Below are 18,863 nucleotides of genomic sequence, written 5' to 3'. Positions count from 1 at the left end.
GCTGAGGACGGTTGGCCAGTTGTCGACCCATCATGTCCCACACATGCTCAATAGGACTGAGGTCCGGGGATCTGGTGGGCCATTCTAAGGTTGTGATGTCGTGGGGAGCTTCTCTGGAGATGCGTGCACTGTGAACCCGGGCATTGTCCTGCTGAAACATCCCATTAGCAATGTTCGCCATCATAGGGACATCCACTGGATTGAGTACCCTATCAACGTACTGTCGAGCAGTCATGGTGCCCTCAACAAGCACTAATTGTGATTTCACATTAAAGCCAATAGCTCCCCAGACCATAATGCTTGGTGTTGGCCCTGTGTGCCTCTCGACAATAAGATCTGGGCGGCCCCTCTCCCCGGTACGTCGGCGCACGCGATTCCGGCGATCACTGCGGGCAAGACGGAAGCGCGATTCATCACTAAAGATGACCCTATGCCATTCGTCGCCACACGTCGATCTTTCTCGACATCAGGCCAACCTTACACGTCGCTGGTGTGGGGTCAATGGAACACCTTCTGCAGGGACACGAGCTCGTAAGCCAGCTGCACGCAGGCGATTACCAACTGTTTGTTGTGTAACGTGGGGTGCCACAGCTGCTCGAATTTGCGTTGCTGTTGCATGGGGTTTCATCCGGGCCATCCGAATGATGCGACGATCCTCTCTCACAGTTTTCTGTCACGCTGGGCCTGTGCCAGGTCTACGAGTGTGGGTACCTTCATTTGACCACTGCTGCCATACACGTTGTACCGTAGATGCCTGTCGGCCAACACGTGCAGCGACAGTCCTTAGCGATAATCCAGCCTCACACAGCCCAATTATCCGATCCCTCTCAAATGGCGGCAGTTGTTTATAGCGTGCTCTTCTCTGTCGTCGAGGCATGTTTGACGGGGAACACTTCACTGCACAGACTGCAAGTCAACTACGCTACACCAGAGTCCGTATATTGGAATTGATTCCTCCGTGACCAATCACGTGGGGAGACCTGTAGCAACAATCCAATGAGTCTGAAACTTTGATCGTTTACATACCTGCATGTCATCGTTTCATTTCTTGAAAGTCAACATAAACGATCCATGCCTTCATGGTGTTGCAATTTCCATTTTCGTAAGTGTAATTATGTAAAACAATATATGTTTCTGAAAATTACTAAGTAAAACATATAGACATTTTCTGTTATTAACTAGGCTATAATATATTTTCCTTAAATTTTGTTATAGTTTTTCGATTATTATTTGCATTACTGTGGTAATTTCAATTTTAATCTCCATTGTAGTTTACTGATTTATTACACATTTTGAATACGTTCAAACTATATATTTTGAATATTATGCATATGTCCTATGTATACAGCCTCCTCAAAGGTAGCTTTGCTCGTTGGGGCCTTTCATAAATAAATAAATAAATAAATAAATAAATAAATAAATAAATAAATAAATAAATAAATAAATAAATAAATAAATAAATAAATAAATAAATAAATAAATAAATAAATAAATAAATAAAATAAATAAATAAATAAATAAATAAATAAATAAATAAAGTCAAATTCGAAGAGCATTTCCATTATCAAAAGTGTTTACTAAGATATTGCTGGAAAGAGAACGAAAATATTGGAAACTGAAAGATGCAAGTTGGGGTAAATAAGGGGAGGGGGCAGATGTGCAAGAACCTCCCAACCTAACTGCTTTTGTCAAATAAGTGAGTGTGTGCATGTTTTAGCAAGATGATTATCTTAAAGAAATGTTTCTAACCTCGAAATGTTTATGGAGCTTCAACATGTTTCTACCAATCTCTTTTGTGCCTAAAAGCCTAGTGGTGATGGTGGTAGTGGTGGTAGCTGTCTTAAGAGGAAGTGCAACTGGTCAACCATCCTTTCTTAACCTTTTCCATCTCAAGCCCGAGATTTTTTTTTTTTTTTTTTTTTTTTGCTAGTTGTTTTACGTCGCGCCGACACAGATAGGTCTTATGGCGACGATGGGACACGGAAGGGCTGTGAATGGGAAGGAAGCGACCGTGGCCTTAATTAAGGTCTAGCCCCAGCATTTGCCTGGTGTGAAAATGGGAAACCACGGAAAACCATTTTCAGGGCTGCCGACAGTGGGGTTCGAACCTACTATCTCCCGAATACTGGATACTGGCCGCACTTAAGCGAATGCAGCTATCGAGCTCGGTCATGCCCGAGTTAACTCGGATGTCAACATGTCTCCCGCTGTCCCAAACACGAGTTAACTCGGATGTCATCATGTCTCCCACTGTCCCAAACACGAGTTAACTCGGATGTCATCAAGTCTCCCACTGTCCCAAACACGAGTTAACTAGGATGTCAACATGTCTCCCGCTGTCCCAAACACGAGTTAACTCGGATGTCATCATGTCTTCCACTGTCCCAAACACGAGTTAACTAGGATGTCAACATGTCTCCCGCTGTTCCAAACACGAGTTAACTCGGATGTCATCATGTCTTCCACTGTCCCAAACACGAGTTAACTAGGATGTCAACATGTCTCCCGCTGTTTCAAACACGAGTTAACTAGGATGTCAGCAAGTCTCCCGCTGTCCCAAACACGAGTTAACTAGGATGTCAGCAAGTCTCCCGCTGTCCCATACACCAGTTAACTAGGATGTCAACATGTCTCCCGCTGTCCCATACACCAGTTAACTAGGATGTCAGCAAGTCTCCCGCTGTCCCATACACCAGTTAACTAGGATGTCAGCAAGTCTCCCGCTGTCCCAAACACGGGTTAACTAGGATGTCAACATGTCTCCCGCTGTTTCAAACACGGGTTAACTAGGATGTCAGCAAGTCTCCCGCTGTCCCATACACCAGTTAACTAGGATGTCAGCAAGTCTCCCGCTGTTCCAAACACGAGTTAACTAGGATGTCAGCAAGTCTCCCGCTGTCCCAAACACGGGTTAACTAGGATGTCAGCAAGTCTCCCGCTGTTTCAAACACGGGTTAACTAGTATGTCAGCATGTCTCCCGCTGTCCCAAACACGAGTTAACTCGGATGTCAGCATGTCTCCCGCTGTTCCAAACACGAGTTAACTAGGATGTCAACATGTCTCCCGCTGTTTCAAACACGGGTTAACTAGGATGTCAACATGTCTCCCGCTGTCCCAACACGAGTTAACTAGGATGTCAGCAAGTCTCCCGCTGTTCCAAACACGAGTTAACTCGAATGTCATCATGTCTCCCACTGTCCCAAACACGAGTTAACTGGGATGTCAGCAAGTCTCCCGCTGTCCCAAACACGAGTTAACTAGGATGTCAGCAAGTCTCCCGCTGTCCCAAACACGAGTTAACTAGGATGTCAGCAAGTCTCCCGCTGTCCCAAACACGAGTTAACTAGGATGTCAGCAAGTCTCCCGCTGTTCCGAACACGAGTTAACTAGGATGTCAGCAAGTCTCCCGCTGTCCCAAACACGAGTTAACTAGGATGTCAGCAAGTCTCCCGCTGTTCCAAACACGAGTTAACTAGGATGTCAGCAAGTCTCCCGCTGTTCCAAACACGAGTTAACTAGGATGTCAGCAAGTCTCCCGCTGTTCCGAACACGAGTTAACTCGGATGTCATCATGTCTCCCGCTGTTCCAAACACGAGTTAACTCGGATGTCATCATGTCTCCCGCTGTCCCAAACACGAGTTAACTAGGATGTCAGCAAGTCTCCCGCTGTTCCAAACACGAGTTAACTCGGATGTCATCATGTCTCCCGCTGTTCCAAACATGAGTTAACTCGAATGTCATCATGTCTCCCGCTGTCCCAAACACGAGTTAACTCGGATGTCAGCAAGTCTCCCGCTGTTCCAAACATGAGTTAACTCGAATGTCATCATGTCTCCCGCTGTCCCAAACACGAGTTAACTAGGATGTCAGCAAGTCTCCCGCTGTTCCAAACATGAGTTAACTAGAATGTCAACATGTCTCCCGCTGTCCCAAACACGAGTTAACTCGGATGTCATCATGTCTCCCGCTGTCCCAAACACGAGCTAACTCGGATTTCAAGCAATGCGCTCTTCTCCGAGTTCAGTCTGACGCTGTAGTTTTGTTGTTCATCACATGGTCTGTTCATACGACGGACGAATCTCAAATCGCTTCATCTTATTTGACAATAAGTGTGTGTCTTGCGTTTCTCTTTCACAGCTGCGTTTTGAGATGGGTGCGCAGAAGTGTAAAGGAAGGATGAAGGAAGATTATATTTTAGACATGTCAGGGAATGGTTAGGCTGGTATTACACTATCGGCGAAATTTGGCAAGGATCTTTTGTACAATATTTTATTTCATGCTGTGACGTAATTGCCCCCTTTCCGTACTCAAGTGAGTATGGAAAATTATATTTTTCCGCAGAGTAACTACTTTCCGCACAGATTGGTTTAACTCCACTTCGCAGTAATGTACTGTGAAGACGTTAGTGAGAGGTATTATGGATCTGCGAACACCAAACTTAACCTTGTTGAATTGTTTCTGCGTCTGATAGCGGCACTGTGGCTCCATACCATCTCTGCGCTCCAAGCTCAAGAAATCTGCCGCCATCAACACGCTGACTAATGTATAGGTTAATACATTTCTGACAGATAGCTATCACATATAGGCTTCACTTAAAAAAATGGAAATTGGAACACCATGAAGGCATTGGTCGTTTGTGTTGATTTTCAAGACATGGAACGATGACATGCAGGTATGTAAACGGTAAAGTTTCAGACGCTACAGGTCTCCCCACGTGATTGGTCGCGGAGGAATCAACTCCAGTATACGGACTCTGGTGTAGCGTAGTTGTCTGCAGTCTGTGCTGTGAAGTGTTCCCCGTCAAACATGCCTCGACGACAGAGAAGAGCACGCTATAAACAACTGTCGCCGGTTTGAGAGGGATCGGATAATTGGGCTGTGTGAGGCTGGATTATCGCTAAGGACTGTTGCTGTACGTGTTGGCCGACAGGCATCTACGGTACAACGTGTATGGCAGCAGTGGTCAAATGAAGGTACCCACACTCGTAGACCTGGCACAGGCCCAGCGCGACAGAAAACTGTGAGAGAGGATCGCCGCATCATTCGGATGGCTCGGATGGAACCCCATGCAACAGCAGCGCAAATTCGAACAGCTGTGGCACCCCACGTTACACAACAAACAGTTGGTAATCGCCTGTGTGCAGCCGGCTTACGAGCCCGTGTCCCTGCAGAAGGTGTTCCATTTACCCCACACCAGCGACGTGTAAGGTTGGCCTGGTGTCGGGAAAGATCGACGTGGGTCGACGAATGGCATAGTGTCGTCTTCAGTGATGAATCGCGCTTCTGTCTTGCCCGCAGTGATCACCGGAATCGCGTGCGCCGACGTACCGGGGAGAGGGGCCGCCCAGATCTTATTGTCGAGAGGCACACAGGGCCAACACCAAGCTTTATGGTCTGGGGAGCTATTGGCTTTAATGTGAAATCACAATTAGTGCTTGTTGAGGGCACAATGACTGCTCGACAGTACGTTGATAGGGTACTCAATCCAGTGGATATCCCTATGATGGCGAACCTTGCCAATGGGATGTTTCAGCAGGACAATGCCCGGGTTCATACTGCACGCATCTCCAGAGAAGCTCTCCACGACATTACAACCTTAGAATGGCCCAGCAGATTCCCGGGCCTCAGTCCTATTGAGCATGTGTGGGACATGATGGGTCGACAACTGGCCAACCGTCCTCAGCCACCCACAACTCTGGAACAACTGATCCGTGCAGTGCAGCAAGCATGGGCCACACTTTCTCAGGAAGCGATCCAGGGCCTCATTGACTCCATGCCTCGACGAATTCACCAATGTATTGCAGCTCGTGGTGGGCACATCCTGTATTGATTGTTGTCCAAACTTGCGGTCAGAGGGAGCTGAAAGTGTAATCATCGAAGCACAACCGAACACTAGTCCTGCATGTTCAATTTCAGTAATGTAGCACCACTCCTTCTTGGTGTTGCAATTTCCATTTTCTTCAGTGTATTCCAGTACACCATATAGTTCGTAGAACCATTAATAATCCAGGAACGGAGGACCATATTTACGACTCTGATAGCTTAGTAGACTGTTCACTGCTTCAAGTAACAGTAATTTTGATGATTTATTACCACATAACTCCCCTTACACAACTCTCACAGCAACACATGCACACGATACCAAAACACATCACTGCATGAATTAAAGATGGATGATATGGGTGGTAACGTGTCAAAATTATTAAAAATATTTAATACAAAATAGTTCACCTCTCTGGCGTAGTGGTTAATGTGCTCTGCTGCTAGCCTGGAGGCCCGGGTTCGATTCCCGTTTCTGCCACGAAATTTCTAAAGTGGTACGAGGACTGGAAGGTGTTCACTCAGCCTCGGGAAGTCAACTGAGTAGTGGGGTTCGATTCCCGCCTCAGCCATCCTCGAAGTGGTTTTCCTTGGTTTTCCACTTCTACTCCAGGCAAATGCCGGGATTGTACTTAACTTAATACCACGGGCACTTCCTTCCTTCCTTCTCCCTTGTCTATCCCTTCCAATCTTCTCATATCCCCACAAGGCCCCTGTTCAGCATAGCAGCTGAAGCCACCTCGGCGAGGTACTGGTCCTGCTCGCCAGTTCTATCTCCGACCAAAAGTCTCATGCTCCAGGACACTGCCCTTAAAGCGCTAGTGGTGGGATCTCCCGCTGCTGAGTCCGGGGGGAAAAACAACCCTGGACAGTAAACTGATATAAAAAATAATAATTTACCATAATATGAAATAAAATATTATACACACCGGCCAATAAAGTGATAAGTTTACGTTCCGTGTTTCGAAATTTCGTCCACATCGCAAGATCTCACCCGTAACGTAAACTACCACATCCGTGGCCGTTGCGTAAATAATATTACACAGTTAACTTTTATACAAGATTATAACACAGGGTCCATGGGCTAATGCGCAAGATGGCCGCCACGCGCAAACCACCTCTAGGGCTACTGCGCAAGATGGCCGCCACGCGCAATCTACCTCTAGGGCTACTGCGCAAGATGACCGCCACACGCAATCTACCTCTAGGGATAATGCGCAAGATGGCCACCACGCGCAATCTACCTCTAGGGCTAATGCGCAAGATGGCCGCCACGCGCAATCCACCTCTAGGGCTACTGCGCAAGATGGCCGCCACGCGCAATCTACCTCTAGGGCTACTGCACAAGATGGCCGCCACGCGCAATCCACCTCTAGAGCTACTGCGCAAAATGGCCGCCACGCGCAATCTACCTCTAGGGCTAATGCGCAAGATGGTCGCCACGCGCAATCCACCTCTAGGGCTACTGCGCAAAATGGCCGCCACACGCAATCTACCCCTAGGGCTACTGCGCAAGATGGCCACCACGCGCAATCTACCTCTAGGGATAATGCGCAAGATGGCCACCACACACAATCCACCTCTAGGGCTACTGCGCAAAATGGCCGCCACGCGCAATCCACCTCTAGGGCTACTGCGGAAGATGGCCGCCACGCGCAATCCACCTCTAGGGCTACTGCGCAAGATGGCCACCACGCGCAATCTACCTCTAGGGCTACTGCGCAAAATGGCCACCACGTGCAATCTACCTCTAGGGCTACTGTGCAAGATGGCCGCCACGCGCAATCCACCTGTAGCCACGCGCTACGTCCTCGGACACATTCAGACAATAGAATGTCGTCATCTTATGGAATACTGTTGTAAGAGGCGACTGAAAGGAGTACCTGACTTGAGAGAGCATGGGTTAGCCAACGCGGGGTCTTTAGATGAGTCCAGGCATAATGTGTGCTAAGCTGTCGTCTATTTAACCTCCTTGGCTAACTATTGTAGGACACTTTATTCTGATGTGGTGGGGTTCTAGCACAGTAAAGCTCCTCCAGGGGCACCCTTGCCTTAGCTAGGAACCGAGCAACCTGTGCTGTTGTTGTGTCTGCATGTCTTCTTCTTATTCCTCTTCTTATTATTTTAACCTTTTTATGAAATACTTGGGGTCGACCCTCTTTAATATTTTTCCCGGTTTTACGGCTGGGTGCTAGCTATGTGTGCAGCGATTTATTCTCTATTTCGCATTATCACGGTGGTTTGTAGTGTGGTGAGTTGTGTTTGAATGAAGAAGTGTGTACTGAGGCGAACACAAACATTAGCAATCCCGGAGAGAGAATAATTAACCTTACAGAGTTAAAAACCGCGACCCGGCCAGGAATAGAGCCCGCGGCCCACAGAACCGAAGGCTACGATGCTAACTGTTCAGTCAAAGAGCAGGACGCAGTCATTGCACCACTACATTTTTTATAGTTGTTCAGTAAGAATGAATATGCTTGTAAATAGTCCGTTACAATACATGTACCACTAAGAAGAACAGAAAAGAAAACGTCTTGGGGTTTTAGGGCCTACCATGGATTGTAAGATATGCCAAGAAATACATCCACTTACTGAAGGAACTGCAGTACGAGGACATGAAAAGCAACAGGGTTAATTTTAGGATACAAGCCGATACTTTTAGAGCAGGGGCTCTCAAACGCCCAAAATCTCACGCATGCAAAACAAGGCGCAGAGGTTCTGTGAGCCGTGCATCGGTCCTTCTCGGCTCGGTTCCAACCAGCGTTTTGTTTCGGGGTGACTCGGCTTAGCTCGGCTCAAATCGGCTTGGATGGCTGAACGCTGTAGAGCGAGTGAGGAAAAGGGAAACAAGCGGAGCGAAATAGGCAAGCGTAGGGAGAGAGAGAGAGAGAGAGAGAGAGAGAGAGAGAGAGAGAGAGAGAGAGAGAAAGCTATTGCTCAAAATGGAGGAGTGGGGGATCTGCACTCTGGTCAACCTAGCCAAGTCGTCTTTTGCACCTTCTGCACTCTGAGAAGGCCCTGTTTTAGAGCTGGACCTCTGAGAGTGCATGAGCCAGTGCACTGCACGGCGCAAGGTGCAGGAGACGACTTCATTAGGTAGACCAGAGTGCAAACTCCTACTCCTCTTTCCCTACATCTGTCTCACCCGTTCGGCTTGTCTCCGCCTTCTTCACCTTCCCCACTGATTCTCCCCTCACTGCGAAATGTTTATGTACGGCGAGCGGAGACACTGTTGTATGGGACAATGTTACCGGTGTTAAAATACTCTTCTTTCAATTTGGTTTGAGCAGACAATTTATCTTCTCTAGATCTTCTCCTTTTTCTTTGCAATTATACCAGTAGTGTCTGGCTGACAGCAATTCTGAGAGCGTGCTTTAAATTATAACGTAAATACTCGCACGCAATCTAGTTTTCGTACAAGTCAAAAGAGAAAAAGTAACCTTTCACGTATGCATGAGGAACCAAGCATGGAAATAAACTTAGCTGCTTCTCGATGCAGCTTAGGAAAATCTTCCTTCGACAAATTCTCGAAGAATTCGAGCAAGGCCTTTGTATTGAAAAATAGATCTCTTTTGATTATCACATAATTATTGTCCCACAGATTAAGCATTTGGCTTTATCGTCACGACTGAGAAAAAATACGAAAGTTCCCCGTTCGATTGAAATGGACTTTCGAAAGTCTTTGCTTTCTTCGATATAAGTTGCTCCATTATCACGTTCTTGTCTTGCGCTTATCTATTTCACTCACAAACTATCCGTCTATCATCGAACGCTTCGTCGCTCTCAGCGCACTACACCATCCGAGTCAAGCTGAATTGAGCCGAGTCGGACCGATGCACAGTGCACAGAGCTTCTGCGCCTCGGTTTGCACGCGTGAGATTTTGGGCGTTTGAGAGGCCTTGTTTTAGAGTATCACCATTTATAGCCAAACTCAATGGGCCGATGATTTACTTTTAGGCCTCATATAACAACGTACCGGTAAGTAATATTCATACAAGTGAGGAGTGTATGTTCGAAAGGTACTATTTCCACCCTAACAAAGTTGTGTAAAAAGAAATTCTAAGGAATTGAATCTTTGTAGTCTGAATTGCTCGTGGTAATCGATAGTATTCAACTGCTGCAAAGAATGTGGACGATGTACTAAAAAGAAAACAAAATTGAAGTGGAAATAGCACCGTTTGAGCAGACACTCCGCAATTGGTCGGCTATATGTCTTTTCACGAGAGTTTAATCCTGATGTAAACATGGTATGTCCACGCCTCCGCCAAAGAAAGAGTTGTGATACGCTGAGCGTGCAGTACCGACCTCCACCCCGTCAACGTCTCGCGTTCGGACGTACAGGGCTGCGCATCGCATACGACAACAGTGCAAAGATCTGAACTTCTGAATAAACGACTAAACCTGGATTCTGTTCACTTAGTTTATTGAACACATTCACGATGCACTGCCTATGGTCACTTCTGAGCGGTTTTCCTCTTTTGTGCTTCACTACACGGGATGGTCCTACCTCTTCCTCCATTTCTCTCACTATGAATACTGACACTGACTGCTGCTGCAAGATGCAACACCTTATCTCCACGCTGTACGGTTTGGGACTTTCCCTCACTACGAGAAGACTTCTTGTATTACACCACGCCTTGTATCTTTATTTCTCGTTATTTAATCACTATTTTATTAAAAAAAAATATATATATATATATATTATACCGGTACATATGGCAACCATATTTTAATTTGATTACGCACTCTTCCAAACGTTCTAAATGTAATAAACTAAAATAATATAAAATTAATGCGACGTACTACCTTTCTTCGAGCTCACATACAGTCGAGTGAGTGCGACGGTTGATTCTCCAATGTCCATGTCAACGTGCATAGGCAAGGTGCTCCGCCTATTTGTTTACATCAGGGTTAAACTCTCGTGGAAAGAGGTATAGTTACTGAACTTGTGAAATGAGTCAAGTCAAATTTCGTGGAATACAGTCCATACTACAGATTTGAAAGGAAGAAAGGATTTACCTTTTGAAGTGACGAGGCGGTCCTGCAAGCAGGAGGCGCAGAAGGTATGTTGACATGGCATCATCTTGGGGTCGTTCAGTCTGTCTCCGCAGACCGGGCATTGTAGCAAGTCCTGTATACCTGAAGCGCTCTTCCTGAACAGAGCAATCAGAAAGGAGAGCACGTGAGAAATTGGTTTAGTTATTGCACCATTATGTTGAGTGACCCTACAGGAAAGCGCTGGGAGATGATAAAGAGATAGTAAGCCAAGAAGTATAGTCTAATACACCACTACTCTTTGTTAATTACAGTTTATCTAAGTTGGAGGAGAATGCATATCGTGTTCACACAATCACCACGGATCTGCATTTAGGTCAGTCACCCAGGTGGCAGATTCTCCATCTGTTATTTTCCTAGTCTTTTCTTAAAAACTTACAAAGAAGTTGGAAATTTATTGAACATCTCCGTTGGTAAATTATTCCAATCCCTAACTCCCGTTCCTATAAACGAATAACTTGCCACAATGTTTCCTCTTGAATTTCAACTTTATCTTCATATTGTGATCCTTCCTAGTTTTAAAAACACCTCTCATACGCATTCGTCTACTAATGTCATGCCACGCCATCTCTCTAGTGACAACTCGGAACATAACACTTAGTCGAGCAGCTCGTCTCCTTTCTCCAAATTCTTACCAACCCAAACTTTGCAACATTTTCGTAACGCTACTATTTTGTCGAAAATCACCCGGAAGAAATCGAGCTGCTTTTGCTTGTACTTTATCCAGTTCTCGGATCAAGTATTAGTGGTGAGGGTCCCATTAACTGGAATCATACTCTAGTTGGATCAGAGATATATATGCCCTCTTATATACATCCTTACTAAACCTCTAAATACCCTCATAACCATCTGCAGAGATCTGTACCCTTTATTCACAATCCCGTGTATGGATTACCTCAATGAAGATATTTCCTTATGTTGACACTTAGGTACTTACAGTTATCCCCTTAAGGAACTTACACTCCATCAATGCAGTGATTAAAACTGAGAGGACTTTTCCTATTAATGAAACGTACAGCCTGACTTTTAACCCCGTTTATCATCATACCATTGCCTGCTGTCCATTTCACAACATTATCGAGGTCTTTTTGCTGTTGCTCACAACGTTTTAACTTAGATATTAACACTATAACATAATATAACATAATATAACATAACATAACATAATCCATAAAAGGAACCTACTGTACTTGATGCGGGATTGCAAGTGCGACTTCTAGTTAGGACCATTCGAAAACGTCAATGTCATATAAACAATGGCGATACCAAACTATTAGCCACTAATGACTCAGCATGTGCACAGGCAACGACAGGAAATCAATGTACGATTGGTGCAGAGATCCGCCTTCTATGGGATGTACTGTATTTGGTAAAATGGACAAAATGGACATCATAGACCTGCTGGTGGTGCCCTACACCTGCTTCCAACATCATACACCTGGAAAGCCTGTGGTCATCTCAGGCGCTGCCAGATAGACTATATTCTAACCAAGAGTAGATTTAAAAAACCAACTTAAAGGACTGCAGGGCCTATTCAAGCCTGACATACACTTGGACCTCTACTTGGTGCTGAACGAGTGCTAACTGAATTTAAGAAGCTTAATAAATGGACGAAGCACAAGAAACGGGACTTGTACAAACTAAAAGACATGGAGGCAAGAGGTATAATTGGTGTGCATGGTACAGAGATAGGAGAGAAATCGGTAAGGATCAAAAATCGACTTAGCCAGGCAGAAAAAGAGGTTTTAGGGCTTCAGAAAAATGTTAAGATGTACTCATTATGGCTGGCTATATAGAAATGGGCCGCCTCCGTGGTGTAGTGGTTAGTGTGATTAGCTGCCACCCCCGGAGGTCCGGGTTCGATTCCCGGCTCTGCCACGAAATTTGAAAAGTGGTACGAGGGCTGGAACGGGGTCCACTCAGCCTTGGGAGGTCAAATGAGTAGAGGTGAGTTCGATTCCCACCTCAGCCATCCTGGAGGATAACACCATTGTTGGACACAAAAACGAAGAACTGTATATAGTGCACCCGACAGGGGCATGATCCAAGGACCTTTGGTTAAGACTGGTCATTTAAATTGCGGAAGCAATGCTATTTGAGGAAAGGAATATCGAAATTAATTAATCTCAGTATTAATGAGGCCAACGGCCGTAGCCGTGCTGAAGCACCGGATCCCGTGAGATCTCCGAAGTTAAGCAACATTGGGCGTGGTCAGGAGTTGGATGGGTTGCCAAGCGCTGTTGGTGGGGGTAAGGAAATGGAGGAGCGGAAAGGAACTGGCCACCCTACCGCATGTAAACTCCGGCTCAGGAACACCTCTGCGGAGGTTCGGACCTTCCTTTGGGCAGAATAACCCTTACCTACCTATCAATGAGACCGATAAAATAAGTCTACAAAATTTATTCTGCAGAATTTTATTATTTGCGATCTATTGTGCAATGTCTTTCTGTGTCCAGCATGGAGCCCACAGGTGAGCCAAACCGTGAAGTCTTGGGTGGGGCTGCAATCGGTGGTTCACCGTGACGTAACTTGAGAGAAGTCATCCCTACCTCACGACCAAGAAATTTGAGGGGATACAAACTTTTTCGAAGCGAAATATGGAAGCCATCTTTAATCCAGCCTAGCCAACGTGATTATCTACGATGTGGAAATTAATAAAATCTGAATTCTGGAGTCGTTTTCCGATTTAAAAGAAATAACTATAATTTGGGCATTTATTTAGAGTGTTCAATGTCTTTTTGGTTGATAACTTACGGTTGGAGAAAGAATACTGTGTTATTTCTGCGTGGAAAATGACCAGGGGCCATTTGGTTTGTGTCAAAACACCTCCTAGATGTGGGAGTTCACCCTAGTGAGGAAGGGGAAGCAGGGAAATAATTAATTACAGGAGATCCTACGAGGAATAATCGTACGGAGATGTCTCAATCACATCAGGTGAATACTGGTAACCTGATGGTCGTACTATTTGACCTCTAGTGGGCCGTGGATAGGCCATATGCAGATTTGGAGTGGGGGAAATTGCCTTCTTGTAAAAAGCACTGCCAAAGGGGCAGCTATTCATTCGGGACTCTCAGCTCACCAAGGGCGAATCTATGTTTAGCTGAGCTCCTATTAATCCTTTGTTTAGTGACTTCAAACTTAAAATTCAAATGCAATAGAGTAATTCGTGTGAATACTGCATATAGTTGATAAACGTGACGCTAGTAATTAAACTTTTAAAACTGTGATGTGTCGCGAACACTCAGTTCGATTATTATTATTATTATTATTATTATTATTATTATTATTATTATTATTATTATTATTATTATTATTATTATTATTATTATTACCGTACGACTGTGTCTTGTAGTAATAAATAAATAGTGGCTGAGAGGTACAAGGAATTCGATACCGAACCGCGGATTACAAAGTACTAATACAAAATCGTGGCCGGATGCCAACGCTGAACGCAATTAAACATATTGTAAAAATAAATAGTGACGTGTTCTGTGCTCAGGATACTGCAAGCGACTTCATCGACCAAGAACCATGGAGTTCCAGCTTGAAGGTGAAATGGAGCTACCAGTGATCGCGTTGGTGCCAATGGGTCAGCAGTAAAACCCGATATGTATCTCCCTAGCTAACCAAGGTGTCGTCAGATGATATAATTATATGAGTAGTATTCATAATTAAATGGCATGATTAGAAGGGACGGGAATTATTTATCATAAGCTGACGCTATAATGTTAGGAATGTAACTTTATTTGAACGTAGAAGTGCCAAAGATGAGCACGTAGTTTTTATTTCTTAATTTAATTAATAACAGGTCTGAGTGATTTAATTGTAAATAGGGTCAACTATAGTCTGAGAGATTTGTATGGGGTAGAAGATTTACTTATTTACTTAATTTTGGGAACTTGTAGTCAGTTAATGCGTCAGGAGACCAGTAGTTTAGTAGATTCAGGGACTGATAATTTAAGTTAGGTTGTAGTTCATCCAGTATTGATAATTTCATGAGTGGTAAATTATATAATTAAGCTACGTGATGTGCCAGAGTTACGAGAGATGTCTATAGGACTGATACCCCCTATACCTCCATTGAAATATTTAGCTAGGGAGTGTTTCAATTTAAGATGGGTTGTTTTGATCAGTTTATGTACGATTTAATTATGATTTAAGTACCGTGTGACGATTTAATTATGATTTAAGTACCGTGTGACAATTTAATTATGGCACAAATATGAGTCAAATAGCGTGTGAATATTTAGTTATGATTTAAGTACCGTGTGACAATTTAATTCTGTTATAAATACCAGTTAATTAGTGTGTGAATATTTAATGATGATTTGATTACCGTGTGACAATTTAATTATGGTATAACTACGAATTAATTAGCGTGTGAATATTTAATGATGATTTGATTACCGTGTGAGAATTTAATTACGGTGTGGTTATGAGTTAATTAGCATGTGAATATTTAATTGTGAGTTGATTACCGTGTGACAATTGAATTATAAATTACGTATGTGTTAAACATAAATTAATGAGGGTTTGATTATGAGTTAATTATCGTTTGATTATTTAATTACGTTCGAATTATGAGGAAGTTTCCGTGCGATTGTTTGATATGATTTAATTACCAGGTAAATCACGTAAGGAAGTCAGTGGACAGCTGAAACCAATAATAATATGCAAGTGTTAGTATTATAAGACCGGTGTCGTGATGTGAGGTAGGTGTGATATTTGAAGTCATGGATTGGCCATGAGAAACATATTGTTGAATTGAGGTTATTCATTTTAAGTCGATGCGGTTTGACAAATGAGAAATAGACCTCAGTATTATCGAGAGAGGCGTTTAAAAAAATGGTTTGTTATGCCTGTGAAGGCCGAGGCTAATGACCACCCGATGTGGGGTGGAAAAGCTTGACCGGGCGCCAGATGAGGTTTTTTGTGTGTCTCGTCTTAATTAATGTACAGCCCCAGCATTTGCCTGGTGTGAAAATGGGAAACCACGGAAAACCATTTTCAGGGCTGCCGATAGTGGGGTTCGAACCTACTATCCCCCGAATACTGGATACTGGCCGCACTTAAGCGACTGCAGCTATCGAGCTCGGTAGTTCAGTCCTCTACGTGGGCATTGGTATTCCACAGTGCTGGAATAAAGGATGTGTGCCTCACGTGTTTATTGTACATAATGTGTGACTATTTATGTTGTTTCATGTGACATGTTGTGACTCTAATTTGCGCCGGCGATGGTTCATCCCATCGGCACGGCGAATTGTGTTCCATTGAGGGTTTAGTTCAAACCAGGGTGTTTGATCCACATTTGTATAATTTATTTTATGATATTCCGTTGGGGAAATAATTGCGTGATTTTAGAATAGGGATCACTCAGACCCGTTGCATGATTTTCAATGTCATTTGTCAAAAATGTGAGATAGCTTCAGTATTTATGGTGAATGTTTCCGTTCACGCTGTGTCATGGCATATCGCTTCACGATAAATAATACTCGGATCTATCATACAAGACTACAAGTCCGTAAATAATCCACAACTAATGTCAATAAATAATGTACTTTATTTGTGTATATATGCGTCATCCCCACAATCATCAGGATTTAATAAACCTTTGCATTAACTTAAATTCTATACGAATGTGTTCTCATTATAGTTAGGTATGCCCCGTTTCTCCTACCCTGTATGCCGCTAAGTTAATTTAAGATATGCGCCTATTTATTTTACCCAGTAACGCTCTGTAGATTTTCTCGCCGGAGCCTTTTGGGGTAGGGGCGGGTACAATAGAACACAGAATAGGACACCATTGTTGGACACAAACAGAGAGAACTGTGTATAGAACACAGAATAGGACACCATTGTCGGACACAAAAAGAGAGAACTGTACGAGGTTTGTCCGGAAAATACGTATAAATCCGTCGGGGTGACGTATCACGTATCGTGGAGGCGCCGCCAGGTGGCACTGCTGTTGTCGCCAATCTTGTCAACGCTCAGTTCGAGTCGGAGAGCTCTGCGTGTCAGTAGCAGTGTGCGGCTGCTTGTTGAAAGTTACCCGTTTTCACCTGCCGTCGGTATGGAGCTCTCTCTGATTGAGGAACAGCGCATCAACATCAAGTCTCAGAGCTCGTGTGGCCCGAGTTCGACCGGATTTGGCACAAGGGGGCAGGTGGATCCTTCATCACGACAATGCGCCCGCTCACACGTCGCTCGTTGTGCGTGAGTTTTTGGCCCGAAGCTCAATCACCGTGACAGACCACCCGCCTTATTCACCCGATTTAGCCCCTTGTGACTTCTTCCTGTTCCCGAAATGCAAAATGGTGCTTCGGGGGCGGCACTTGGGTGATGTGGAAGCTATCAAGGGAGAAACGACACGGCAACTGAACAGCATCACTACAAAGACTTTCAACAATGTTATCAACAGTGGAAACGGCGTTGGCAGAAGTGCATCTTGTCTCAGGGAGAGTACTTTGAAGGAGACCATATTGTAATACCTGAATAATTGTCAAATAAAGTTATTATTCAACTTTTATACGTATTTTCCGGACAAACCTCGTATATAGAACACAGAATAGGATACCATTGTTGGGCACAAAAAGGGAGAACTGTATATGGAACACAGAATAGGCCACCATCGTTGGACACGAAAAGAGAGAACTGTATATAGAACACAGAGGATAACACCATTGTTGGACACAAAAAAGGAAGAACTGTATATAGAACACAGAGAACACCATTGTTGGACACAAACAGAGAGAACTCTATTTAGAACACAGAATAGGACACCATTGTTGGACACAAAAAGAGAGAACTGATAGAGAACACAGAGGACAACACAATTGTTGGACACAAAAAAGGAAGAACTGTATATAGAACACAGAGGAGAACACCACTTTTGGACACAAAAAGAGAGAACTGTATATAGAACACAGAAGAGGACATCATTGTTGGACACAAAAAGGAAGAACTATATATAGAACACAGAAGAGGACACCATTGTTGGATACAAAAATATAGAACTGTATATAGAACACAGAATAGGACATCATTGTTGGACACAAAAATGAAGAACTGTATATAGAAGACAGAAGAGGGCACCATTGTCGGACATAAAAATGGAGAACAGTAAATAGAACAGAGAAGAGGACACCATTGTTGGACACTGTATATAGAACACAGAGGATAACACATTGTAGGACACAAAAAGGAAGAACTGTAAATAGAGAGAACACCATTGTTGGACACAAAAAGAGATAACTGTATATAGAACACAGAAGAGGACACAATTATTGGACATAAAAAGAGAGAACTCTATGTAGAATACGGAAGAGAACGCTATTGATGTACACGTAAAAAAGAGAACTGTACATAGAATACAGAAGAGGACACCGTTGTTGGACACAAAAAGAGAGATCTGTGTATAGAACACAGAATAGGAGACCATTGTTGGATAAAATTAGAGAACTGTATATAGAACACAGAGGAGAACACCTTTGTTGGACACAAAAACGTTAGAACTCTATATAGAACACAGAATAGAACACTATTGTTGGACACAAACAGAGAGAACTGTATATAGAACACAGAAGAGGACACCATGTCGCACTAAAATTGAGAACAGATTGTAGTACACAGAAGAGGACATTATTTACGACAAAAGGACGAGAAATGAACTACTGAACAGAGATATAAAACAGCTTTGTTGGATATGACCAAGATAACTATACTCACATTGCTGTTGGTGACAGAGGTGGAGTTTTGCTGAACTTGTGCCGCTCCTTGAGATCATAGCTGCTGACTGTATTGACCCGCAGCAGCTTGTTCTTGTGTCCGTTCCTTTGCACATCCACTATCACATGTTCCGTAGATGAGGAAAGCATTCGCTGAAAGCTTACCTCCTTCTTGGTAGGTGTTGGTGGTTGGAAGTCTGTAGGAGTCACAGGTAGAGATCCCCGACGAATCTCCAGTTGACGCCGCCGACTAGCGCCTCTG

General features: G+C 44.0%; 1 protein-coding gene across 2 annotated transcripts in view; it reads right to left on the bottom strand.

The window, feature by feature from the left end:
- Positions 1-18,863, bottom strand: part of LOC136875743 (tripartite motif-containing protein 3) — a 134,609-nt gene that overhangs the window by 66,137 nt on the left and 49,609 nt on the right. For both annotated transcript variants that reach the window (XM_067149319.2, XM_067149320.2), the window contains exons 2-3: positions 18,603-18,860; positions 10,842-10,975 (exon numbers count right to left, since the gene is read on the bottom strand). In XM_067149319.2, the coding sequence (XP_067005420.2) occupies positions 10,842-10,975; positions 18,603-18,860 (392 nt within the window). The remainder of the gene's footprint in view (positions 1-10,841; positions 10,976-18,602; positions 18,861-18,863) is intronic.

This window comes from Anabrus simplex, chromosome 6 (genome assembly GCF_040414725.1).
Source record: "Anabrus simplex isolate iqAnaSimp1 chromosome 6, ASM4041472v1, whole genome shotgun sequence".
Lineage (NCBI taxonomy): Eukaryota > Metazoa > Arthropoda > Insecta > Orthoptera > Tettigoniidae > Anabrus > Anabrus simplex.
This window is presented reverse-complemented; position numbering and strand designations above follow the sequence as displayed.